At 33.2% G+C, this 27,787-nt stretch overlaps 1 protein-coding gene and 1 pseudogene across 1 annotated transcript; one reads left to right on the forward strand and one right to left on the reverse strand.

Annotated features, from left to right (window-relative positions):
• Positions 1–11,733: 11,733 nt before the first annotated feature.
• LOC145164992 (ferrochelatase-2, chloroplastic-like) lies at positions 11,734–13,890 on the reverse strand (annotated as a pseudogene).
• A 12,840-nt stretch (positions 13,891–26,730) lies between these two features.
• Positions 26,731–27,452, forward strand: LOC145164993 (vacuolar protein sorting-associated protein 60.2-like). Its single transcript, XM_079083633.1, has 4 exons — positions 26,731–26,925; positions 27,003–27,114; positions 27,181–27,338; positions 27,423–27,452. Exons 1-4 carry the CDS (start codon positions 26,731–26,733, stop codon positions 27,450–27,452), a joined length of 495 nt encoding a protein of 164 aa, XP_078939759.1.
• Positions 27,453–27,787: the final 335 nt, after the last annotated feature.

The raw sequence follows: 27,787 nt of genomic DNA on the forward strand, positions 1-27,787 counted from the left end.
TGAAACAAGTTTTTTAAATAAAACCCAACAATTGGTATCAGAGCCACCTTGCAAGTTTGGTTATATTTTTTGATTTATGGAAATCTTAGTTTTTGGAGAATATGGATAACTTGTTTTGTATAAAAACAAGTTCATAAATAGTTTCTTTGACAACTTTATAATTGTTATTTTATGTGACAAAACTTACATGCATTTTTGTCACTTAAAGTTGTCTTAGAAAAACAAAGGTTGTTTTTATGTTTAAATGTAGTTTAGAGAAGCATAAACAAGCCTTGGACCATTTGTGTTGTTGTTTGTGTGATTTGGTTGAAAATGGTTTGTAATATTCTTTTATTCATAAAGTATGTAATAAAAGTAACTAGTTTTTATTCTTGTTATTTTTATGTAATAGATTAGTTTTAGACTAGATTTATTTTATGAAAAATGTAACAAGATGAAGATGGAGGCCATTTCTTGAAGAACCATGGAGACCCACGTTTTTATAAAGATTTTATAAAAGTTTATAACTTTTATAAAAGGTTTATAAAATTGCAACAAAGTTGGTTGTCATTGCAAGTTGGAGCTTGAAGATCACATGAAGAACAAGTTGTAATATTTGGTCCCCTTGTCCCTTAGGAAAGGACTTAACATTTTTGTGTTGGCTCACAAAAGTGTTATATAGTTTAAGGATTGTTTATGTCAAATGCATGCTTGTGTTGTTTATTTTTTCAAGTAAATATTTTGTGTGGTTGATAATTTAGTTTTTCACAAACCCAAACTATTTTTAACAAAATAAACATCATATAGAGTTTGGATTTCAAAATGTAAAATATGGACATTAGATATAACATGTTTTAGCCATAAAATAAAAACCGGTTTTATAAAAAATTGTTAATTTTGACAACTTTTGAAATATTGAATTATTGTTGTAAAAATCATGTTTTTATAACTTATTCAAACTCCAAAATATTATTTAATGAAAGAGATTTTTATTAAACAATATTAAAAGGGTTCTACATGGCTCAAACACAAACTTAATACTAGTTATTAATTTTAAAATTGAACCAAGCCGAAATATAAAAACCGAGTTTTTTATAAGAACCTTAAAAGTGATTTTTAGAAAATTGATACCATGACATATTGGATGCATGCAATTGTCATGATATCACATGTTTTAAATAGAATAATAAAACATACAAATCCCTTTTTCAAAATGCAAGTCTATTGCATCCAATTTTAGAAAAATTTGCACGTCACTTATATAATGCTAGTGGGATAAAGGATACCTAGCGAGTAGTATTATCTTTTGATGGAAAAAGTATTTTTGAAATTTCTATAAGCAATTTATAGGCCAATTGTACAAGTTTCTCTAATTGAATGACTTGATTGGAAACCTCTTGTGATAAAGGTCACCTAAGCAAGAGTGTTCCAAGGCATAGATGAGACCAAACATGTCAAATTAACAAATGGATTGTTAAGGGTCTCATAAATCTAGTAATTACAAATGGTGTAATTAATACAAGTTATTTACCTTGTTAAAATTGGGTAAATGAGATAAATGATACCTAACCATTTATTTGATTTCTAACTTATGTCCTAGACTTTAAATAAATAATGTTTTTGGAAACAAAAGGGTATTATTATTTAAAGAATTAAATACTAAATGAAAACTTTGTTATAATTTTTTAGATGGCTCCACCAATTATTGTAATAAATCACCCAATGAACATTCGGTCAATTCTTGACAAAGAAAAACTCAACCACTCCAACTTTTTGGACTGGCACAAAAATTTAAGAATCATTTTGAAACAAGAAAAGAAAGACTACGTCCTTGAAAACCAATGGAGCACGGGTTGCAGTCCAAGCAATAGGACATTTTGATTTATGTTTACCATCTGGTCTGTATTTGACATTAGACAATGTGTGTTTAATTACTTCTATTACTAGAAATATCATTCCAGTTTCACGTTAGAGAAAATCTGGTTATGATTTCAAATTTGTTGATGATAACATTCACTCCTTCCTGAAAGGAATCTTCTATTTTGAGGCTATACCAATAAATGGAATTTATGAACTAAACCTAGATGACATCTTATACAATAAGTCCCTTTATCATGTCAACACCAAAAGGCTCAAATCAGATTTGAACCAAACATATCTATGGCATTGTCACCTTGGACATATAAACAAGAAACACATATCTCAACTCTAAAAGAGTGGACTTTTGGGGGAAAATGACATAGAGTCATTTGACATACATGAATCTTGTTTATGTGGCAAGATGACAAAATCCCCTTTCTTTGGAACAAGTGAAAGGGGAAGTGCTTTATTAGGAATCATACACACCGATGTATGTAGACCATTAAAAACAATGTCTAGATATGGTGAGAGATATTATATCACCTTCACTGATGACTATAGTCGTTTTGGTTATGTGTATTTGATGAAACATAAACATGAAGCATTTGAAAAGTTTAAATTGTTTCAAAGTGAAGTTGAAAATCAACTCGACAAAACAATCAAAATCCTTCGTTCGGATAGAGGAGGCGAGTACTTGAGCCAAGAGTTCCAAGACCATTTAAGGAGTCGTGGGATTATCTCAAAACTCACTCCACCTAGAACACCACTGCTTAATGGTGTTTCTGAGAGGAGAAATCGGACCTTACTTGATATGGTTCGATCTATGATGAGTCGAAGTACCCTTCCTTTATCTTTTTGGAGTTATGCTTTACTCACCGTAGCCTATATCTTGAATATGGCACCAACTAAGAAGGTAGAGAAAACACCATAGGAGATGTGGTATGGAAGACCTCCATCCTTATCTTATATGAAGGTTTGGGGATGCGAAGCTTATGTTAGACAAGAGACTTCCAGCAAACTTGAGCCTAGATCTACCAAATGCATCTTTGTGGGATATCCTAAAGATTGTTTAGGATATTACTTCTACATCCCTAGTGAGAATAACATCTTTATTTCACGAAAAGCTGAATTCTTAGAAAGCAAGTTTCTAACGGATGAGGCAAGTGGGAGGAGTGTGGAACTTGAAGAAGATTAAGAACCTCAACCCGATTCATCTTTATTTGGCACTAGTACTGAACAAGAGGTTGTTGAAGATGAAGAGATCGCTGTCCTTCAACCTACTGAAACACAAGGCATTCGCAGATCTGGTATAATTCGTTATGAACCTGAGAGATATGGATTTCTCATTGACGAGTGCTTCGTAATGACGAATGTTGATGATCCGGTCAGCTACCAGTATGCAATGACAGATCCTGAATCTGCCAAATAGGTTGAAGCCATGAGCAATGAGATGCAATCCATGAGAGAAAATCAAGTTTGGGACTTGGTTGATCTTCCTCCCAATAGCAAGGCTATTGGAAGTAAGTGGGTCTTCAAGAAAAAGATTGACATGGATGGCAACTTACACACATTCAAAGCAAGATTGGTTGCTAAAGGATTCACTGAAACTCATGGGGTTGATTATGATGAAACCTTTTCACCAGTCGCTATGATTAAATCAATTAGGATACTATTTGCCATAACTGCATATTATGACTATGAGATATGGCAAATGGATGTCAAAAATGTGTTTCTGAATGGAAACTTGGAAGAATATGTCTATATGGATCAGCTTAAAGGTTTTGTCAACCAAAAGCATCCTAATAAAGTGTGTAAGCTAAAGAGATGCATTTATGCGTTAAAGCAAGCATCTCGTAACTGGAATCATCGTTTCGATGATGAAATCACAAAGTGTGGTTTTATTAGAAATGAAGATGAATCTTGTGTTTACATGAAAACTAGTGGGAGCTCGGTGACATTAATGGTCATATATGTAGATGACATATTAATCATCATAAATCATATTCCAACTTTACAAGGTGTAAAGTCTTGGCTAGGAAAGTGTTTCTCAATGAAGGACCTAGGCGAGGCACAATACATTCTTGGAATCAAAATCTATAGAGATAGATCAAAGCGATTAATAGGTCTAAGCCAAAGCATTGAAATGGTTCAATATGGAAAACTCTAAGAGAGGATTTGTACCCATGGAAAATGGCATTGTACTAAGTTCATCTCAATGTCCTAGCACAAAGGCTGAGCTAGACAAGATAAGGATATTCCATATGCATCTGCAATTGGATCCATCATGTATGTTATCAATTGTACAAGACCTGATCTTGCTTATGCTATGAGCATGGTAAGCAAGTTCCAACAAAATCCAGGGGAGATTCATTGGAGAGCTGTGAAGAACATCCTAAAGTATTTACGAAGAACTAAGGATTTGTTCCTCGTTTATGGAGGCGTGGAAGAAAGCTTAAGTGTAAAGTGATGCACTGATGCTTCCTTCACAACTGATCGAGATGATTGCAAATCGCAATCAGGATATGTGTTCATTATCAATGGGGGTGCGATATCTTGGAAAATCTCCAAGCAAAGTGTTGTTGCATTATCCACCACAGATTCAGAATACATTGCTGCTTCTAAAGCTGCACAAGAGGCTGCCTGGATGAAGAAATTCATTGGGGATCTAAGGGTATTCGCTACCATTCAGGACCCCTAGACGTTTTCTGTGACAATGAGGGTGCTATTGTTTTGGCAATACAACCCCGAGCACACAAGAAGGCCATACATATTAGCCGTAGATTCAACTTCATCCGGTATAAAGTTGAAGAAGGAGAAATTAGTATTCACAAAGATCACACTAATCAAAAGTTGGTGGACCCTTTCACGAAACCACTTCCTCAAGAAAAATGTGAGGGACATGCTCGTCGCTATTCTAGTGATTGGATTTGATCTTTGTATTAGTATTGAATATTGGAACATTATATAACATCATCTATTGTAATGACTATGATATATATGGCATATGATCTTTTCATTAAATATTTGTTGTGTTCTTTATTAACATGTTTAATCCTTGCGTGAATTTATTCACTCTAAAACTCCATAGTCAGTTGTTATTTTGGGAGCAATAATGAAATAAAACTAATATGAAATAGGATGGTTGACAAAGCGTTGTAACCAGTTTCATAGATACTTACTAGAGAGTAAGTATTGGAGTGACCCGTTCAAGATCACTTCATAGATCGCTGTCATAAATGATACTTGATAAAAGGTAATATATGTATCCTTAACACCTGAGATACATATTTGGGACTTGAGTGTGGGGAACCTTATGCTTTGATGTAGTCAAAAGCTGTTCTTTTGTTATGAAGTTATAAAAGCTATTATAAGGTGTGATGTAAACCATGCAAGAGGCGTATGTAGTCAAGATGGGATTTGTTCCTCTTATTCGTTGAGAGTTAGACATCTAAGGCCTGATGTAAAGTTGAACACTAACATGAGATTGATTGCGATCCATATCTCATGTTCAACATGATGTCTGTAGTAAAGGGATAACCGATACACTTACCTTACTCACCAATTGTAGCCTTGGGGCTTTTGGGGAATTGGGTGTTGATGGAATGACACTATATCATATGTTGTTTGGGGGCAGTGAAATGTTGTTAGACGTTCACCACTGTCTATATCAGTTTGATATGAGTCTTGCATAAGTGGGCGATTGAAAGACCTAGTATGCTCAAGAGTCATATTAAAATGATATTGCTAAATAACATATGATCCTAAGGGTCACACAGACAACAACTTGATACAACTGATTATTTATTAGAAATTGATTTTAATAAATATTCATAAACTCTTATAATAATTTGGAAAATATTTATTTCAAGGAAATATTTATTTTACAATACAAGTAACAAATTATTTCATATGGTATGAATATAATATGTCATATACATCTTTTTGGACCTAATAAACCTTTTGTCTTTTAGCAAAAAGACAAAGTTTACATCTTATAAACTTTGAGTTTGTAAAATATAAACTCTTGATTTGTCTTTTCTTCTTGGAAACATGAGATGAAGAGAAAAGACATTTGCATTGGTATAATGCAAAAGAATCAAACCTAGGAAGATATGTTCATGACATAGGGGACAAAGTTGTCTAATGGTTAATAACTCTTGGACCATAATTCCATTATAAATAAGAAGTGAGTGCTCTCATTTTTCTTCACTCCACTCTCCATGGCCGAGAGCTCTTTCTTCTTCCCCATCTTCTCTCTAAAGTCTTGAACATTGAAGATTTTTGTTGCTTGCATTCTCTCTTTAAGTCATAATCTTGTTTTGGCATTACATCAAGTTGTAACTAGCATTACATCAAGTTGGCACATGGTTGGTGTCTCAAGGGTTCATCCTCACTCCATCAACTTTCAAGCCTCCCCTAGAGGACTCAAAGTGCTTCAAAGGTCGTTACCACTTATTCCTTCTATGGTTGTGTTTTAAATATTTCCTTTACTTGCAAGATGATCCTTGGTCGGTGATAAAATGTTTATGTTATTTTACAAAACTCAAGTCTTCCGTTTGCCATTATTTGTAGTTTTTGAAACTAGTTTTTGAAATAAAATCCAACATTTATATCGACGAAATCATGTCAATGAGATCTTCGACTCTCGTTTAGATTGTTTTTCCTAACAATCGACCGATTTGAATGTCGGTTTCTGTGCTAACACTGTTACGTTGAAATATTAGAAAATTCATAACTTACTCTTATGAAGTAAGATTTGAGCATTCTCTATATGCACACTCTCGGTTTTACTATGACTACAACTTTTATTTAGATTACATAGGTTAATAAGTAATCTATCAAAGATCCACTTTTTATGATACGCAGAGTCGTCTCGGTTTCATTGCGGAACTTCAAACAAGCATAACTTCTTCATACGAAATCCCAAATAATCTTCTATAAAAATGCAATTTTTATACCTTATTATATTTTTATTGTATAGCCCGGATCTACGCGTGTTAGGGTATGAATATGTCTGATGGTTTCCGTGGTGCGTGTGAGGAATGAAAAGAAGACGATGGGGTGGGGGAAGTGGGTGTGCGTGTGCGTGTGCGTGTGTTTTTTTTTTTTAGAGAGAGACCCCTTTTATATCAAATAATTATATTTTTTTCTTTTTCCTTTTTTTAATAAGACAAAACTTCATAAATAGTCCACGTGGTAATGAAATGACGAAAATGTCTTCAGTTAACTCACAAAACTTAACGTAGTGAGCAATAAGGCCCAAACATCAAAACTTTTGAAAGCATAACGAACATTTGTGAAAATTTTAAAATTTAGGACTAAACTTCAGATTTTTAAAAAGCACAAGGACCATTTATGATGTTTTTTCATATATATATATATATATATATATATATATATATATATATATATATATATATATATATATATATATATATATATATATATATATATATATAGAGTCAAGATCAAATAAGAAGGAAATTTTTGGTAGGAAGGTAAGAAGTTTTTTTCTACATATTTTTTTCGCGAACAAACAAAATGAATCATTACATGATTCATTTGTAAGATGATTCACAAGAAAAAATTCTCAAAAAAACATCTTGATGATTCATTTATACAATGATTTTGTTGTTATTCACTAAAATTGTCATAAAAATGATTTTTTTTCTTAATTTACTTAAAAATGAATCATAAAGATGTTTTTTTTTGGGAATTTTTTCTTGTGAATCATCTTACAAATGAATCATCTAGTGATTCATTTATTTTGTTCGTCAAAAAAATATGTAGAAAAAAAAACTTCTTACCTTCCTACCAAAAAAAATTTCTTACCGGATCTATATATATATATATAAATATATATATATATATATATATATATATATATATATATATATATATATATATATATATATATATATATATATATATATATTGGCTTGTGATGTTATTTCAAGAGTTAAAATAGCTAAAACAAAATCCTGTTATGTTTTCAAATATTTATTAAATAAATATAAAATAATTATTTTTGTAAATAGAGATTTTGCCTCTAGTTATATCATATTTTCATATTTATATTTTAATTTTCAATGAAATTTTTATCAAACAACATCTGACTTAATAATATTAAATTCAAACTTATTACTATTTTATAAAATACGATTTTTGGTCATTATTATATTTTAAAGTTATATTTTTTAATCCGTTACATAAATTTTTTATAGTTTTTTGTTGTTATTAATATTACTTTTTATTTAAACATTATAAACTTTTACAATATTTATTTACGTTCTCACTCTATTCCTAATATATATATATATATATATATATATATATATATATATATATATATATATATATATATAAAAGCTTAGGTTATTTTATTTAAAGTAATTATTGTGTTATTGTATGCATAAATATGGGCCAATCATTTTACTTATTTTAAGAAAGTGATTAATACATATTGTTGAATTAAACATAATCGAAAAATACCATCTAATTTAACTACAAGGGTATTTTAGTCAATTAATATAGATTTAATAAAGGAAATTTGCATATTTTAAGGGATCATAGATTCTATTAATTTTAAAAATCCGATTTTACGAATTATAAGGTTTTTAATTCGAACATTCTGACAGAACATGTTTGAGTATGTTCAAAAATAAAAATATTCTAGAACCATAAAATAATAAAAATATTCTTGAACTTATTTCTTGATCATGACTTTAAAAAATTCTTGTAGAATAACAAATTCTCGAACCAGCAATTGAAGAATTAAAACAAAAATTACATTAATTCTTATAAAATACATGTAACAATTGCTAAGAATTACATTTATTGTTAAAAAATAAAACTAAAAAACTTTCAAATCGGGAAAAAAAACATCAAAATCTAACAAATACACTAATTCATTCTAAAAGAATAATGTTGCTAAGAGGCGTCGTTCAAATTTTGTAGTCCGTTCTTCAAGCATTAACTTCTGTGGAAACAAATCCAATGAATAAATTAGTGAGAAAATATCCATATTTCATTCCAACATAATTGGAATTCGTGATTCCATTCTGATAGAATTGGAAATCATTACCAATGATTATATTAATTCGGGTCATTCTAACAGAATATGTTCATGATTATCATAAAAAACATTCTTTTCTGATAGAATACTATAAGGAAGAAATACCATTCATTTGAAGCATTTTAGCAAGCGCTTGATGTGCATCAAAACAACTTTCAATTTCCTGTAAAAATTAGACAATCAGAACAAATTCCCAATTCACCAAAAATATTACACCTTGAAAGAATTAGACAATAAACCTAAACACATCCAAAATTTCTTTGATTTCTATCAAACAATCAACCCAAACATCCATTCTATATATTGAAATCAAATCAAATTAAACTTCATTGGTTTACAGTAAATCAGTCAAAATAAGAAGCAGAAGGAAGAAACCTGTTTGACGAGTTCATGGGAATCTTTCCCAAAAAAAACCTGGTCCACCATCAGAGGCGAAGACCGACGATCGGAGTGAGGATGAGGGTAGGTCCGAACTGTGCAACAACGTATGAACACCCGCTACTCGGGGTACAATCACGAGAACAGCTCCATACCCGACTATACGATCTAGATGATATTCGCCTAATAATTAAAAGAAAACACCTATCACTATTAATTATCGTTTTATCGACATGATTCCATCGTGATTCAGTTGGGATCGATTAGCAAAGAAATTAATTAATACGTACCTACGAAATCAACGAGCTTGTTCTTGCGAAGGCTTCGTCTAGATACGATGATGACACGAGGTAAGATGACGGCGAGAACAGAGCAAAAGTCTACGAAATTAGCGATGAATAGAAGAGAAGAGGGAAGAGGCGGACGTGAGGATATATACTAGAAATTGGGTTTTAAAACTGATATTCCTAAATTAAAGGGATATTAATTGATTTATATATTTACCATAATTAATTAAATGTGGGATTACATATTTACCCTTTTGAAATGATTGGCCTATATTTATTCATACAATAACACAATAATTATTTTAAATACTTGAAACTATTATATATATATATATATATATATATATATATATATATATATATATCACGTTCTATATACGAATTGGAAAAGAGTTCACCGACTCAGTACTAGGGGTGAGCAAAAACCGAACTGACTAAAAATAAACCGACAAAACCGCAACAAACCGCAACCAACAAACCGAAACCAATGCAAAAACCAATGGTGCGAATTTCATTTTTGCAAAAACCGAAGATCTGTGGGTCGGTGCGGTTTTTACCAAGAAACCTGTCCATCAAAACCGAACCGTACCGAAGATTTATAAAATAATAAATCACTAATTTATATTTATATTCTATAATATATACATATTTTAAAAAATACTAAGAAATATTAATACATATTATATTTGGACTTTAGACTTTGATAATTGGTTTTAGCCATTTAATCAGGATTCCAAATCATTTTTCAAACCCATTTTCTATTTTGTTTTTATTTTTATAGTTAAAACCACAACAGAGTAAGTCAGTAATTAACTATATGTTATAAGGTTATAACAAGTAAACCAAAATTCAAATTTTTTTTTCTTAGTCAACCGTTGTATATAAAGTTACTTAGAATTTTTGATGTATATAATTTATTTTGTATTGAAAATAAACCTTTACAAATAAAAGGTTTCAAAAAGTGAAACAAATTGCACTACACAAGCTTACATGCACATTGTTATCGTTTTTTTTAAATACTCCAAAAAACATCAAAGACCACACCAAATTTTAGAATCGGTTTAAAATCGAAACCGCACCGATACAAACCGAAACCGCATTTAGAAACCGCAAAACCGAACCATTGGAAACCGCACCCAACAGTTTTAAGAATACAAAAACCGCACCTTGCGGTTTGCGGTTCGGTTTGGCCTTAAAACCGCATCATGCTCACCCCTACTCAGTACATGGGATGACTTCTACGAGTAAGATTATTTTGGTAAAAATTACTTATGTTAAACGTCATTAATCGAATAAATTCCATATTTTATGAGAGGGCGTTCTTTTAATAATTAACATATCCGATTCTTATCTAATATATTCATTGTAACAAACACCATCCATCTATTAATTATTATAAAATCTAATTAACATGGCATTATAAAAATAGTAGATGATATATTTATTTGGTATCATGAAAAAGACATGCCCATAATCTTGTATCATTTTAGTCACTATATATATATATATATATATATATATATATATATATATATATATATATATATATATATATATATATATATATATATATATATATATATATATATAAAGGGTGAGATCGGTTGAGAACTCATAGTTTCCCGAGAACCCGAGAACTAAAGGTGGAGCGTTAGATCAAAATTAACTCATTAAGGGCATGATCGTCATCTTACCGATCTCATTTAATGTGTAATTTTTTTTTTGTTATTGGAATATTAATAAAATGTTCTAAAAATTAACATAATAAATCAAATTTCATATTTTTTTAAAATAAGTTTCGATTTTTTTTTTTAAAAATGAAGATTTTTTACTTTTTTCAGGAAATATGATATTTTTAAAAAAATTGAAAAAAATATTTTTTTAAAAAACTGCAATTTTTTTTTTAAAAAAACTGCATTTTTTTCCAAAAAAACTGCAACTTTTTTTCAAAAAAAAAACTGCATTTTTTTTAAAAAGTAAATATTTAAAAATCAGTAAATTAAATAAAAAAAACTAGAATATTTAAAAAAAAAGCTCTATATTTTTTAACCAAAAAAATCAACATTTTAGGTGCATATATGCATACTTTTTCAAATGCATATATGCATATTTCTTATACTAAAATATTTATAAAGAAATCATAAGAAACTAATTTTATTTGCTAATCTGTAAAACACAATACAATAAGTATTTTATTCGATACAAAATAAAATATAAAAAACAAAAAAATGCTACAAATTTCAAAGGGTTTTCATGTCTTCGTGTTAATGGATTTTATGTTGCTTGTAGTTCTTTTAGTTCCAACTCCTCACCGTCTTCTAGCATAGCATATTGACTTGGTTCTTCACGTTTCCCTTCATTTAGAGAAATTTCATCTATTGGTTGCTATTTCTTGGTTCACCCTTTTTTTATTATACTTCTACTTTAAGATTTCATGGTATTTAATATTTAAAAGCGACCAACAAAGAAGCTTACCTCTTGAGGTTTATGAAAACTTTGCAACTCTTCTTCAATAAAAGTCAGCCATATCCTTGATATAACCATATCGTTGATACCAAGACTGGATAATAGCAACATGAATCTTAGACAAAACTTTGTCTTCCCTGCATGTGATTGTGATGTGACTCAAATTAATGAGTTTCAAAATCAAGAATATGATAGAAAATGAAATCAAGCATTTATGATTTACCTAAAGATGTTTTGAAGTGCATATATACTTGACCCAGTTGTTGAAATCGAAAATTGAGGGTAAAGAGGCAACACCACAAGCCTCGTGATCCAATCCCTCTTAATCTGTCATGGATAAAAAAAGAAACATCATTATTAACAATCTCAATTGATGACCATTTTATGGTAATCTTTAATTTATTATTATTATTATTATTATTTTGTGTTGGAATTGAAATGCCCTGTTGATGGTAAGCCACTTATTCTCCACTTATTCTCCAAAATGTGTCTTCAAATGAGCAATTACAATGAAAAAGGATGATTAAATGATAATAAGTTAACTACCTGTTGGGCAGATGCTAGTAACTCATTGCAATGTAGACATTAGCAGGTAATTTTTTAGCTTCAAGTTCTGAATTTAGAGCAACAACCTACAACAAACAACTATAATCATAAATATATACTAAAATGAAATGCAATATAAAAATCAGATGAAAGTCAATTAGTAAACTCAAACATCAACAGTAGCATGTTTTAACAATAGCATAAGCTTCTTTACTTTTTTCTTGCTCTTAATACATAAATGATTTGCGCTAAAGGTCGTTGTAGGAAACAGAACAACCTTGGTAGATGGATAATATCCTGTCCCAAACACTAAAATTGTTAGCATGATGAAAAATATTGGAACTAAATTAGCATTGAATCTTTCTTTAGACTTTTGAAAAGGAATTATTTGTACAAATACACATACCGGATCTGCAAAGAGGTTATAGAGAAAGGGTTGAACATCAACAAGTGTCTCTGGGCCTCCAAGATTCAAAAGCAATACTCAAACTTTTTCCTCCTCCAAATGTGAATCATATTTAGTTTCACTCAAAGGATGTGTGTATACCCCTACATAACAGAAGCTATTTTCAGCTAAACCTATGTTCTTAATGGGGTCATCCAATTTTAATTTCTAGAGGTTGCTGACAGTTGAATTGGAGTTCCCAGATGCTTTTCATGTATGGTTGCTGAAAGAAACTTGATGTTTTCTATGGAAACACACACTACAAGTAGATCAAGTATGTGGATGTTTTAGTTTATTTATAACAAACAGGAGGCAATTTCATCAAGTGTGTGAACTTTTAAAAGAGCTAAAATGTTTTCCGAATAGAAATGCCAAGGAAGTTAATGATCTAACCACAGCTCGTTTACACGTTAGTGATGCCTAACTTAGATTAACAAAGGCATGACTAAATTTCAGAATAATTTCAATACTAACAACCTAAAATTGTAAGATATGAAGCATATACAGGTTATATGAGTATCAAACGCTATGGATTCGACAAATTTTACAGAACCAGATTATAATATAGCTTCTAACGCACGGATCTCCAATAGACTTAGGATTCAATTTCCTTACCAATCCGATTTCAGTTTTATTACCGATCAGGATTCAAAGGAAGTACAACATTTCATAATTGATCAGGCGAAACTAATAACATAGATTGCACAACATACACACAATTGAATGGCATCCATGCTTGTACATAAGGATATTCATATATAAACTTACACTAAAGAATTGTGGTTGAATTTGGAGGTTGTCAACTCTGAGAGTTTCATGCTTGGCAGAGCATGAGAAGTCGCTGTTGCGTCCATGGTCATTGTCAACACATGTTGGAAGGTTTGTGATATAGAAGCTTTGATCGTTGGAGTATTTCAGATTTCATGTTAATTGATAATTATCGGAAATAAAAGTTGGATCGAGTGTGGATCCATAGATGTCAATGAAGAGTCTGAGTGATGATGCGAGACAATCAGTAGACGAGGCGACGACGGGAGGAAAGATGGAACGTTGGCAGATATTTCTTGAATCACGATCTCGATGGCCGTTGTAGGCGGTGGTCATGAATCACGATCTCGAAGGCCGCCGTAGGCGGTGGTCATCGACAGAGATACATTGGTCGTTGGAGGCTAAACCATGAGAGAGAGAGAGAGGGGAGAGGGAGAGGGAGAGAGAACAAGATATTTTTCTCCAGATATGTGATTTAGGATAATATTAAATTATTTTTTTGATTCCTATAATACCCTTTCCCGTTTAAGTTAAGATACCCCCGCCCCAATAAGTTTCTATTTATTTACAAAAATGCCACAAATGATCTAGGTCATTCGTTTTTTTGATCTAACGTTCCACCTTTAGTTCTCGAGTTCTCGGGAAACTATGAGTTCTCAAATGATCATTGCTCTATATATATATATATATATATATATATATATATATATATATATATATATATATATATATATATATATATATATATATATATATAGAGAGAGAGAGAGAGAGAGAGTGAGAGGATTGGGTGAGTACTCTTTTTTCGGTGACGACTCGTGAGGATACCTTAAAAAAATTTAAAAAATAAAAATAAAAAAAATACAAATCATAAAATCGAACATAATACTATATCAGATAGAAAAAAAAATTGAAATTTTTTTTATTTTGATCTTTAAAATTGAAGCATGGATCCTTTTTTATGATCCATGATTCACTTTTTATCATTAATGATTCAGTTTGAATGATCAAAATCTCTCCGATATAGTACTATGCTCGATTCTATGATTTGTATTTTTTTATATAATTTTTTAATTTTTTTAAGGTGTCCTCACGAGTACTCACCGAAAAAATAGTCTTCACCGGAACTGGACCCTATATATATATATATATATATATATATATATATATGTGTGTGTGTGTGTGTGTCCATTAGTTTTTTGCGAGAAATGAAAAATAATCCTATCCATTTATTTTAAAAATAAAAAATATATTCTAAGTACAAAATAAATGGAAATTTTTTATTTTTTTTTAAATATTGTTTTTGATACTTTTTTTTTATTAAATACAATAATAGAATAATAATAAACTAATAAATAATAAAAACTATGGTTTTTTTTTAAAAGATATGGAAATTTGTTAGAGTTGTTAGAATTTTTCTAATATTCTACTTCGATATTATTTTATGAATATTTAAATATAATTGTTAGAATATTCTAACATTGTGCTAAAATTGTTAGTGTAACATCCGGATCTTTGAGGTATGAATTTTTAAAGTATTTTATTGAGTTTTTAGATGGCCATGACGTGGCATGGCCCGCATGAGACGCGCATCTCATTTAGATGTCACGGCATGACACTATATTGGTCCCGACATGGCATCTAGGCATGGGAAAACCCTAATTTGTCGTGCATTGGCCATATTTAAAGGAAGTGATTGTATGCATCTTATGGTCTCCTTGTAAGTCCTCTAGCTTTCACCTTTTTGAGATTCTCTTCTTAGATCTAGGTTTAGTGTCATGATGTGCCTCATAAGTGGAGTTTAAATAGTTAGAAGAGATAAAGTTTTAAACTTTATGGCTCATCATAGTCCCTTGGAGATTATATCGTATGGATCTAGGATTTGTTGTAGTTTTGGTAATCATGTATGAACTTTTGGTCACCTTTATCATATTTTGACCTAGTTTGGGGAAGGACATGCATGGAGCATGCATGTCCATAAAGTTTGGATTTTTATGAACCCTTTGAGCCCCTAGAAGCTTTCTAGAAAGTTTAGATCTTAACTTAACTGATTAAGAGCTTGAGCAAATAAGTTGTTTTCGGCTCGTTCCCACGACATGAAAAGTTGGGTGTTAGGGGGTGGCGAAATTGGAAATCGCGACTGTTTTGTCAAGAAGTTCCCACAACGTGACTACGATGTGGAGATCAACTGTCGATGACTTTGACCGTTGAGTTTTGACCATGGTTGACTTTTAGTAAAATGCTAGTTTTAGAAGGTAAGCTAAAGGTTTACCTTGTGTGATTTAATAGGTGGTGTGTAATATCCACTTCTTGGCCATGTGAGTGGATTTCTGTTAACTACGTCGTGAGGTGAGTCTTCTCACTATACTATGTAGGATGCTAGTTGTATTTGTGAGACTTGTATGAAAGACCATGGGGTAGCCCATGAAAATTGCATGAAAGACCATGGGGGTAGCCCATGGCAATTGTATGAAAGACCATGGGAGTAGCCCATGACACTTGTAGGTAAGACCGAAATTTGGCCCTTAACATTGTAAGGAAAGACCATGGAGGTAGCCCATGGCACTTGGACATTAGACCATGGGGGTAGCCCATGACATTTTTTGGGAAAGACGATGGGGGTAGCCCATAGTAAATGTCTGTATGGTATGTGGTATTTGGGGGACGTCAATAACATTTGTGCTTAAGGTTTATGTTTGAAATATTTTCCGGTACTTCTAGTTCCAAAGGGAAGGACCCAACTTTATCACACTGCATCCCCCTGTAGTTTATTTCCATAATATCTATTCTAATTTACTTTGATGTTTGAGAGATACATTTTACTCTATTTGGGTTTGTGAACAGTGTTTATGTGATTTGGGTGTTTTAAAAACAAAATTTTTACTTAATATTTTTGGGACGTTAGAAGTTGGTATCAGAACCTTGGTTTGAGGGATTCAGGCACACTCTCGAGTATGTTTGAACTCAAACTGAGGAATTAATAAATCTTTTTGTAAGAAAAATGAATTTTTAAAAAAGATTTTTACAAAGAAAGGGTGCTATAAGTGCAATCAGCCGAGCTTAAGTACCTGATTCGAAAAATACCCATACACACTACTAGAAAAACATCCTTTAACGACGCGCAATTCGTGTCGTAAAACGCTCAGACGACGCGCAAATGCGTGTCAAGGAAGGCCCTATCATAACGAGAGACGAAATGCTTTTGCGCGTCGTCTATAGACGATGCACATTTACGGCGCGTAGTTACGACACACATTTACGACGCTCATTTACGACACGCAATGCGTATCAAGGAAGGCCCTATCATAAAGGAAGACGACACGCATTTGTGAATGTGTGTAGTAACCTTACGACTCGGATTGCGTATCATTAAAGGCCCTGTCAAGAAAGGCCATGTCATAAATGAGGATGACACACCTTTTTGCGTATCGTAATTTTAAATGTTTAAAAAAAATATTATTTATAGATCTACTAATTTTCCAATTAAATTTGTATTTAATGTCTCATAATAGAAAATAAAATATCACATACAAAAAATACAATCCATTACATAAAATTGAATGTCATACAAATAAAAAAAATAAAACAAATCAATAGAAGTTGTAACAGAAATTTACAAACTAATAGTTCTAATAACCTAATGTGTGCCTCACTGTAAACAAGATTTGTGCTGATTTTTTAAATGTGTGCCTCAATTGTCTCCACTCTTCCTTAATAACACCACTTAAGGACTCTAAACCTATGAACTTGCTCACAGTATCTATATTTCCTGCAAAAAAAACATAACTACAAAATAAGTGTGAAGATGGATTATTACAGTGTAAGAGAAGTAAAGAACCTTGAGCTTCCTCCAATGGGACACATGGGTAGTCAGACAAAAGAACACGAGGTTCTTGGCGACACATCTGATATGAGTCTCTGGAGTAACCGATCTTTGTTCTTTGGCTTGCTGAAGGAATTGGGTACTGTATCAAGCAACACACACTGTCAAATTTATATACTTTTTTATTTTAAAAAAAAAGTGTTTTGATGTTGGAATTTTCTCTGTACTTGGGGCAGTGTTTGTTGGTTTTCATGTGACCAAACTGATGAATCAAACCATAAAATCATCACATCACAACATATGTAGCCCATACTTGACCTTTGTATTTTATGTTAAAAATGAAAAAGCCATAACATTTGTAGAGCAGAGTTGACCACAAGCTCCATATGCAAAACTCTCTCTTGCATTTTTCTTTGTATTTCCAACCTACATTAGGATAGATCAAGCAACAACTTATTGAACAAAATTATGTTAAAACTTCATCTTGTTTTCTGTGTCAATAAAGAGAAAAAAGCAACTAACTTACTAACCTTCATAATATTCATTCCATCATTCAAAATTCTAAGCTTCTTATTTAGCAAACCACCAACTTGTTCAAGATCTTTTGGGCTTCATCTTTCCAGAAAAGTTCTTCCTGTAAGAAAACATTTCATCCTGCCACCCCACCACATGAAAATCAATCACTAAAACTATATAATATAAATATAAATATTACATAACACGGGTCCCACATGATGAATACAGAGTTACAGACGTACATCTTTTAATGACTTCACAACATTATCATTTATAGAAAAGGATCCATCAGTTCGTGTAACAGCAGACATAGTTTTCACAGGTGTGTTGAGTCCCTTCAACCTCTCCTTATTTTTCAAATTATGATTTGACATATGAGTTGCTCCCGTATCTTTCACTTTTTTTCTTCTTCCGATCTGTCTCGTCATCTTCTGAATTATAAATAAATAATTAAAAATGGAAAATTTTAAAATAAAAATATAAAACATAACGAAGTTATTAGTTGATACCATCCATGAGCATTCTGCTATTATGGGTAATAAAAAAGTAAAGTAAAGAGTAAAATTTCACCTGAAAATTATAGAATAACTTCAACCTCTTCCTTAAAGAAACTTCAGCTACATTTGCAAACTGTGCAGATAACTCATTGGCATGAATGGCAGGTGTCAAGCCACGTTTTGAAGAGCGCGAAACTCACGATACATAAACACCAGAAGCCTATTCATATTATACATCTGAACACCTTTTGATACAGGGGACATCACCTCCATGTGAGGCTCCTATTTACATTACACATTTTAAATAAATAAATAAAGATAAAGATGGAAAAAAAAAACAAACAAAGGAAAGATATAGGTCAAACCTGTTGACCAACAACGTAAATCCGGTCAATGCGTCTTAACGAGAGCTTTCCTTTTGGAGAGCGAATGTGACATCCCCAATTTCACGGCCAAAAAAGACCGATTTGTTTATACTTTGTTTTTAAAATCAGAGTAATCTTTGAAAGAAAACAGTTGTGGAATTTGTTCCCAAAACAAAATATGATAAGAATTTATCAAAGCATTTTTTTAAAGAAACGTATTTTCATTATTTAACAAAATCTCGGGATGTCATGTTCAATACAGACCAAAAGCATAAACAGAACAATTTGACCTTACAGTAGTTATTTACAACTACTGGTCTATTATCCAAAATCTCTCGTCAAGTCCACCAACTTATACTCTTGTGTCATTACCTGTAATACAAAGAAAACTGAGTGGGTCAGGATTGGGAGCCTGGTGAGCATATAGGGTTTTCAACCCACAATGTTATATCATATATATATATATATATATATATATATATATATATATATATATGTATATATATATATATATATATATATATATATATATATATATATATATATATATATATATATATATATATATATATTCAAGCAACTCTTATCCCACCCCATCCATCCTCACAACGACACGATCTAAACTCTCGTATCTAAAATTTTCCTTTTTACCTGATCCCTACTCACGGATCTAAAACTAACCTTTTCACCTGATCCTTACTCACGGACCTAAAACTAACATTTTCCCCTGATCCATACTCACGGATCTAAAACTACCTGATCCATACTCACGAATCTAAAACTAACCTCCTGATCTGATCCATACTCCCGGATCAATAATTGTACCCAATCCATACTCCCGAAATAGGGACAATTAACTATACCTTAATCCTGATCTGATCCATACTCCCGGATCAACAACTGTGCCCAATCCATACTCCCGGACTAGGGACAATTAACTTAGTCTTAATCCAAACTCCCGGACAAATAACAAGTTTTATCTCTTTACCTGATCCATACTCCCGGATGTAAAATCCATACTCCCGGATGTAAAACTAACCTCTTGGTCTAATCCATACTCACGGATCTAAAACTAGCCTCTTGATCTGATCCCTACTCACGGATCTAAAACTAACCTGATCCATACTCACGGATCTCATCTACCCATGTACGACCCAACATATTTGTAGTTATAAAATACATATACAGTTTAACTCATTAAAACCTATATAATTCATCCATTCCACCAACATCTCAAATAAGCGACAATATATAAACACATATCACGTATTTCATAGCAAATACTTCATACTTATGTGTTAGAAGAAAGTAACTATACACTCACACATATAAACAACAATATACTTAATACATTCAAACAATACTTGTATTATTATCGTGTTTATGAAAGAGACTATACAATCACTTGATCAGAAGATGATCGGACAACACTACGGCTTGTAGAAGTAGTATTCTTCGGTAGATCTGGAAGATCTTCACAAAAACCGGGCTTCTCGAGGGCAGAGCTTCGGCTCGGAAACTCTTTTCTTCTCGGGATCTTCGGGCTTCGGGACTTGCTTCGGGTCTCGGGATGAAACCGGGGCCTCGGGGGGTTAAAATAGAGCTTAGAGAGAGTATCGGGAGTGGGAGAGATGAGAAGGAGCAACCAAAATCGGCTGACCCTCGATTTCTATTTATAGGGTGAATTTTCTGAGTTCACCTCGTGAGTTTTTAATATTCACCTCGTGAACTGACTCACCTCGTGAGTTTCTAATATTCACCTCGTGAGCTCGATACGTCATTGCGTTCGTCATGGCCACTTACCCTGGAAGACGTCCATCATCTGTTCACCTCATGAGTTTCTAATACCCACCTCGTGAATTGTGACAGCCTTGGGGTGCACTCCCCGAACTTCAGAAATTCATAACTTTCGCATACGAGCTCCGTTTTCGACGTTCTTTATATGCACGCGTAGGTGACATTATGCTCTACAACTCTCGTTTAGACTCCGTTCGCTAATTTTGATTTTAATTTTAATATATTATTAATATATTATTTTTAGTAGGCCGGGACAGGAAAACTCCGTTATAAACTCATAACTTCTTCATCCGACGTCCGTTTTTGTCTGTCTTTTTACCGTTGCACTACCATTGACGAGATCTTCGATTCTCGTTTAGATTGTTTCGGCTAAAAACCGCTCGATCTCAAATCGAGTATTCGGGCTGCACACTACTAAGTCGAAACTTCGAAAAATCATAACTTCCTCATACGAAGTCAGATTTGGGCGTTCTTTTCACGCACGCTCTCGGTTTAACGTATTCTACGACTTTCATTTAGATCGCTAAGGCCAAATATCTCTCTAACGTAAATTCACTATTTACGTCGTGCTGTGTCATGCCGGTTCTGTCGCGAAAGTTCGACAGGTCATAAGTTCTTCGTTATAACTCGGATTTCGGCGTTCTTTATATGTACGAAATCCTTGTAACATATACTATAACTTAGTTAAGATTAATCCTTCTAAATAATCTTCCATCAAAAACTCATTTTTGATGCTTATCGTCTCTAAATTGACTAGCCCGGATCTACGGGCGTTACAATTATCTCCCCCTTAGAATGATTACGTCCCGGAATCATCAAAGAAAATAGGACTTGTATAATGATTCCATATGCTATCTCTTCATCCTAGGTAATAACCGTAACTTCTATGTTTCCTCGAAAGAGTATTTAACTCTATGGCTTTCTTGACCGCAGACGATGCCCAATCTTGCATCTGCTTATCGTACTATGTTGTACTTTTAATCGTAACCTTCGAGTTACCAAATAAGTCCTTATTGTGGACTCCTCCTTCTTCTTAGGATAAATACTTTCCTTTATCTATCGCAACAGACCGATGGGTCGTGCTCTAATGACCTCTCATCGCACGATGCGACGCTTAGACTCGGTCTTTTTAAAGTTGAATTCCAGAATGGAATATACCTTCCTTCATATTCTAATGTGATATATTCACATTTTAGCATGTAGCACTTCTACCTGCAAACTTCTTTTAACAACGAACGCGATACTATCGATCGTATTAATTTCAACCTTCTGACTTAAGTAAGATGTTACATCTAACTTGGTCCTCTAGACCACGTAACATACTCCTCGTAGTCGAACTCGAACTTATATGACCACTAGGGTCGGAATAACAACCATCTCACTAGTCATTACCGAAACAAGGGTAATGACATACTCGAATAAAACGAGATCAATCACTAGCTTCTTGGTAACCTTGTGACTTTCCCTGATCCAAGTGTGAGTCCTGTGCTTCCAGTAGTATATGCATCTACTACCTTTCACACCTACTCATACTCGTCCCAAGTATTGTCTCGCAGTCCCCAAGTCGTAAAATCACAAAAGAATTTAACACATATGAATGTGTCCAAATAATCATAAACAATTTGCCTAGACTCTACTAGGACTTCTTCATTGCGTATATTCAATCATCAATTCTACTTCAACTCGATTGGTGATGGAAATACCGGGTGATGAGACAACCTCAAGAATTACACCAATCTCTCCATCATCCTGCCAATCGAAGGTGTACTTCAGACGTACCGTACTCCTCTAAACGTACTGTTATTTCATAAGACATACTCTAAAGGCAAGATACCACTCTTACGATATCTTCTGATAGGTGTCATCCACTATCATAAGCCTTTTTCATTTCCTCCATTTACTCAATTTCTCTACGAGTCTTCACCATGACCCTTTGTACACCCAAGCAGACATTCGGTGTACCAAGCGAGAATTTTTAAGATAAGAAAGCTTTAATTACGATAAACGTATAAATCTCCTTATCACCCCGAAACGTTTACATGCTAGTTCTAATATCGTAGTCATACGCTTAGAATCCTACACACATAAGGTTTCCAGATCCGGTCGGCAACAGACCATAGATCCGAAGAAATAATAGCATCAATTTAGCTATCACACAAAACAATTAGCACATAAAAGCATTTTAGGCATCATTCCTAAAATAAACTAGTGCTTGTGTCCATTTAGGTGTACTACCTAACATATTTTAGACACACTCCTCACGATCAATACTTAGCATTCTAAGTTTAAGTCTAGAAATTTCCTACAAATTCCTAGTTCGCTTAAACTAATGCTCTGATACCAACTGTGACATCCCCAATTTCATGGCCAGAAAAGACCGATTTGTTTATGCTTTGTTTTTAAAATCAGAGTAATCTTTGAAAGAAAACAGTTGCGGAATTTGTTCCCAAAACAAAATATGATAAGAATTTATCAAAGCATTTCTTTAAAGAAACGTATTTTCATTATTTAACAAAATCTCGGGATGTCATGTTCAATACAGACCAAAAGCATAAACAGAACAATTTGACCTTACAGTAGTTATTTACAACTACTGGTCTATTATCCAAAATCTCTCGTCAAATCCACCAACTTATACTCTTGTGTCATTACCTGTAATACAAAGAAAACTAAGTGGGTCAGGCTTGGGAGCCTGGTGAGCATATAGGGTTTTCAACACACAATCTTATATTATATATATATATATATATATATATATATATATATATATATATATATATATATATATATATATATATATATATATATATATATATATATATATATATACAAGCAACTCTTATCCCACCCCATCGGTCGTCACAACGACACGATCTAAACTCTCGTATCTAAAATTTTCCTCTTTACCTGATCCCTACTCACGTATCTAAAACTAACCTTTTCACCTGATCCTTACTCACGGACCCAAAACTAACCTTTTCCCCTGATCCATACTCACGGATCTAAAACTACCTGATGCATACTCACGGATCTAAAACTAACCTCCTGATCTGATCCATACTCCCGGATCAATAATTGTACCCAATCCATACTCCCGAAATAGGGACAATTAACTATACCTTAATCCTGATCTGATCCATACTCCCGGATCAACAACTGTGCCCAATCCATACTCCCGGTCTAGGGACAATTAACTTAGTCTTAATCTATACTCCCGGACTAATAACAAGTTTTATCTCTTTACCTGATCCATACTCCCGGATCTAAAACTAACCTCTTGGTCTAATCCATACTCACGGATCTAAAACTAGCCTCTTGATCTGATCCCTACTCACGGATCTAAAACTAACCTCTTGATCTGATCCATACTCACGGATCTCATCTACCCATGTACTACCCAACATATTTGTAGTTATAAAATACATATATACAGTTTAACTCATTAAAACCTATATAGTTCATCCATTCCACCAACATCTCAAATAAACGACAATATATAAACACATAGCACGTATTTCATAGCAAATACTTCATACTTATGTGTTAGAAGAAAGTAACTATACACTCACACATATAAACAACAATATACTTAATACATTCAAACAATACTTGTATTATTATCGTGTTTATGAAAGGGACTATACACTCACTTGATCAGAAGATGATCAGACAACACTACGGCTTGTAGAAGTAGTATTCTTCGGTAGATCTTCACAAAAACCGGGCTTCTCGCGGGCAGAGCTTCGGCTCGGAAACTCTTTTCTTCTCGGGATCTTCGGGCTTCGGGACTTGCTTCGGGTGTCGGGATGAAACCAGGGCCTCGGGGGGTTAAAATAAAGCTTAGAGAGAGTATCAGGAGTGGGAGAGATGAGAAGGAGCAACCAAAATCGACTGACCCTCGATTTCTATTTATAGGGTGAATTTTCTGAGTTCACCTCGTGAGTTTTTAATATTCACCTCGTGAACTGATTCACCTCGTGAGTTTCTAATATTCACCTCGTGAGCTCGATACGTCATTGCGTTCGTCATGGCCACTTGCCCTGGAAGACGTCCATCATCTGTTCACCTCGTGAGTTTCTAATACTCACCTCGTGAACTGTGACAGCCTTGGGGTGCACGCCCCGAACTTCAGAAATTCATAACTTTTGCATAGGAGCTCCGTTTTCGACATTCTTTATATCCATGCGTAGGTGAGATTATGCTCTACAACTCTCGTTTAGACTCCGTTGGCTAATTTTGAGTTTAATTTTAACATATTATTAATATATTATTTTTAGTAGGCCGGGACAGGAAAACTCCGTTATAAACTCATAACTTCTTCATCCGACGTCCGTTTTTGTCTGTCTTTTTACCGTTGCACTACCATTGACGAGATCTTCGATTCTTGTTTAGATTGTTTTGGCTAAAAACCGCTCGATCTCAAATAGAGTATTCGGGCTGCACCCTGCTAAGTCGAAACTTCGAAAAATCATAACTTCCTCATACGAAGTCATATTTGGGCGTTCTTTTCACGCACGCTCTCGGTTTAACGTATTCTACGACTTTCATTTAGATTGCTAAGGCTAAATATCTCTCTAACGTAAATTCACTATTTACGTCGCGCTGTGTCATGCCGGTTCTGTCGCGAAACTTCGACATGTCATAACTTCTTCGTTATAACTCGGATTCCGGCGTTCTTTATATGTACGGAATCCTTGTAACATATACTATAACTTAGTTAAGATTAATCCTTCTAAATAATCTTCCATCAAAAACTCATTTTTGATGCTTATCGTCTCTAAATTGACTAGCCCGGATCTACGGGCGTTACAGCGAATGAGTAAATAGTCAGTGGATGAGAGTTTATGTGGATAAATTGGAGATCTGTACATATTTGTTTCAAGACATGATTGAGTTGAACCAGGCTTTATATCTCCTAAAAAAGGGGATTTATCAGCTTGATCGAGTGTAAGAATGTTTCCAAAATTGTTGGGCCCACTACGCAATTGGGTGGCTGTTTGATCACCAAGACTTGATTTTTGGTAATAAGTGCACAAACGATCACCCATTCCAGGGTTTCCAAGGAGTAAAGGCCTTTCCTCACAATACCTGATATAAAAATGAAAACAAACATTAGAAATGTCTGAAACTAAAAATAATGCATGATCTTGGAAGAATACTTACTCCATTAGAAAAGAATGACCATCTCTAGCTGAAAGATCTGATTTCTTTTTAAAAGATCCAGGAGGGCATAAGGACTTGTTGTCACTAGGAAGTTTTTGAGCCCTTGGTAATAAATGTATTCTTGTATGAACTAGATGCAGCAAAGAATTTGGTCTAACATCTTGTTCAGCAAGAGATTTTTCATCTTCAAGCTCCTTTCCAGAGTATATAATTTTCACAGGTTCACTTGGTTTAAAATCTACCAAAAAGAAAGGAGAATTTTGTAAAATTTTTTTTTTTAACTTCAACAGAAACTGTGGTAATATTATCATTAGCCCAAAAAAGAAGACCAACCAAGCTTCTTGGTAGCTTTTCCTTTGAGAGATAAAACAGTCTCCTCAGCATCTACATGAAGCTTGCTCCCTTTCCCTCCCAAGCTTTTCAATACAATTTTCATTGACCCTTTTGTAAGCAGCTTTCCTTGTTCTTTAAGTGCCACCAATTCTTTTACTCCTAAAGGCAACATCTCTCCATCGGAGACCTGAGAATGAAAGAAGGAAAGAAATTACAGTCATTTTGAAAGAAATTTGAATACAAGAAAAAACCCTTTTTTATTTTATTTTTGAATACACAAAAAAGCATATTGACACAATTCTCATTTGCAAGTTCTGGATTGCTTGCAAGATCTCTCACTTGCGACAAATTTAGGGTTAATACAAGCGTAAGGTCTACACTGATCCTAATTACAATTGGTACTAAGCTTATCCAGAAACAGAAAGCTAGATAATGTCACAATTACATCAATTCGTTAACCATATTGCTGATCTCAGCAAACAGTATGTGTCACAATTATCAAGCATTTGCTTCAAATGGGATCAAAGACTTATCTTTAAATTTTGTATCTTGAAGATGACAACTTTGAAATCAACAAACAAAGAGCTGAAAGGAATGATGAAAACTGTGAAGATACAAGACATTGATGTTAGCATAAATATTATAAATCTCTTTCTTTTGATACTTTATAATTACAAACCATTTAATCTTTTTTCTATGTTTAGAATTTTCAAGATGAAATGATGGACATAATGGATATAAGTAGTGAGACACAAGAATCTCTTGGTAGAATTTATTGTGTGCCAGATGATATTGATGAAGATGATCTCATGGGTGGTAAGCATAGATTTATTATTTTTTTCTTATTTTAAATGTTAACTTCACTTTATGGAAATGTTTCAGAACTTGATGCTTTGGAGGCAGACATAGGTCAAGAAACTGAAGGTGAAGGGGTACCTTCATATCTTCAACCTGATAATGAGCCCGATCTGAATGAAGAGCTTAATCTGCCTTCAGCTCCAAGTGGATGTGCAGTGCCAGCTGGCAGAGTTAACAATCAGGTAACTTTTTATGCTCAAAATTTGAAGTATAATATTGTAGTAGTCATTAACTAATGTAGCTCCATTGCAACCCATTAAATCCAGAATTTAGGTCAGGAAAAATCAGACTCTTAAATTTATGCTCAAAATAGTAAACATGTGGATGTGTGTGTGGTGCTGTGTGCGACTGTGAACAACTATCATAACAAGATTAAGAAGCAGAAAAGTAGGGGAGATGGATGTCTCACCTGAGCAATAAAAAAAACGAGAATAAGGGAGATGGAACGGAGCGTACCTGAGATGCTTAGAGAGTAGAATTGGGGATCAAGGAAGGAGGAGGAAATCACGATTAATATCTATATCACTTTTTCCAGTTAGGGTTTTACAGAGGAGAATACGAGACGAATCAAAATCGAAATCAGAGGTATGAATAAAGGAGAAATAAGAACCTGGATCTTTTCTTTGACATT

The sequence above is a fragment of the Lactuca virosa genome, chromosome 3 (assembly GCF_052849685.1).
Source record: "Lactuca virosa cultivar CGN04683 chromosome 3, Lactuca_virosa_CGN04683_v6, whole genome shotgun sequence".
Taxonomy (NCBI): domain Eukaryota; kingdom Viridiplantae; phylum Streptophyta; class Magnoliopsida; order Asterales; family Asteraceae; genus Lactuca; species Lactuca virosa.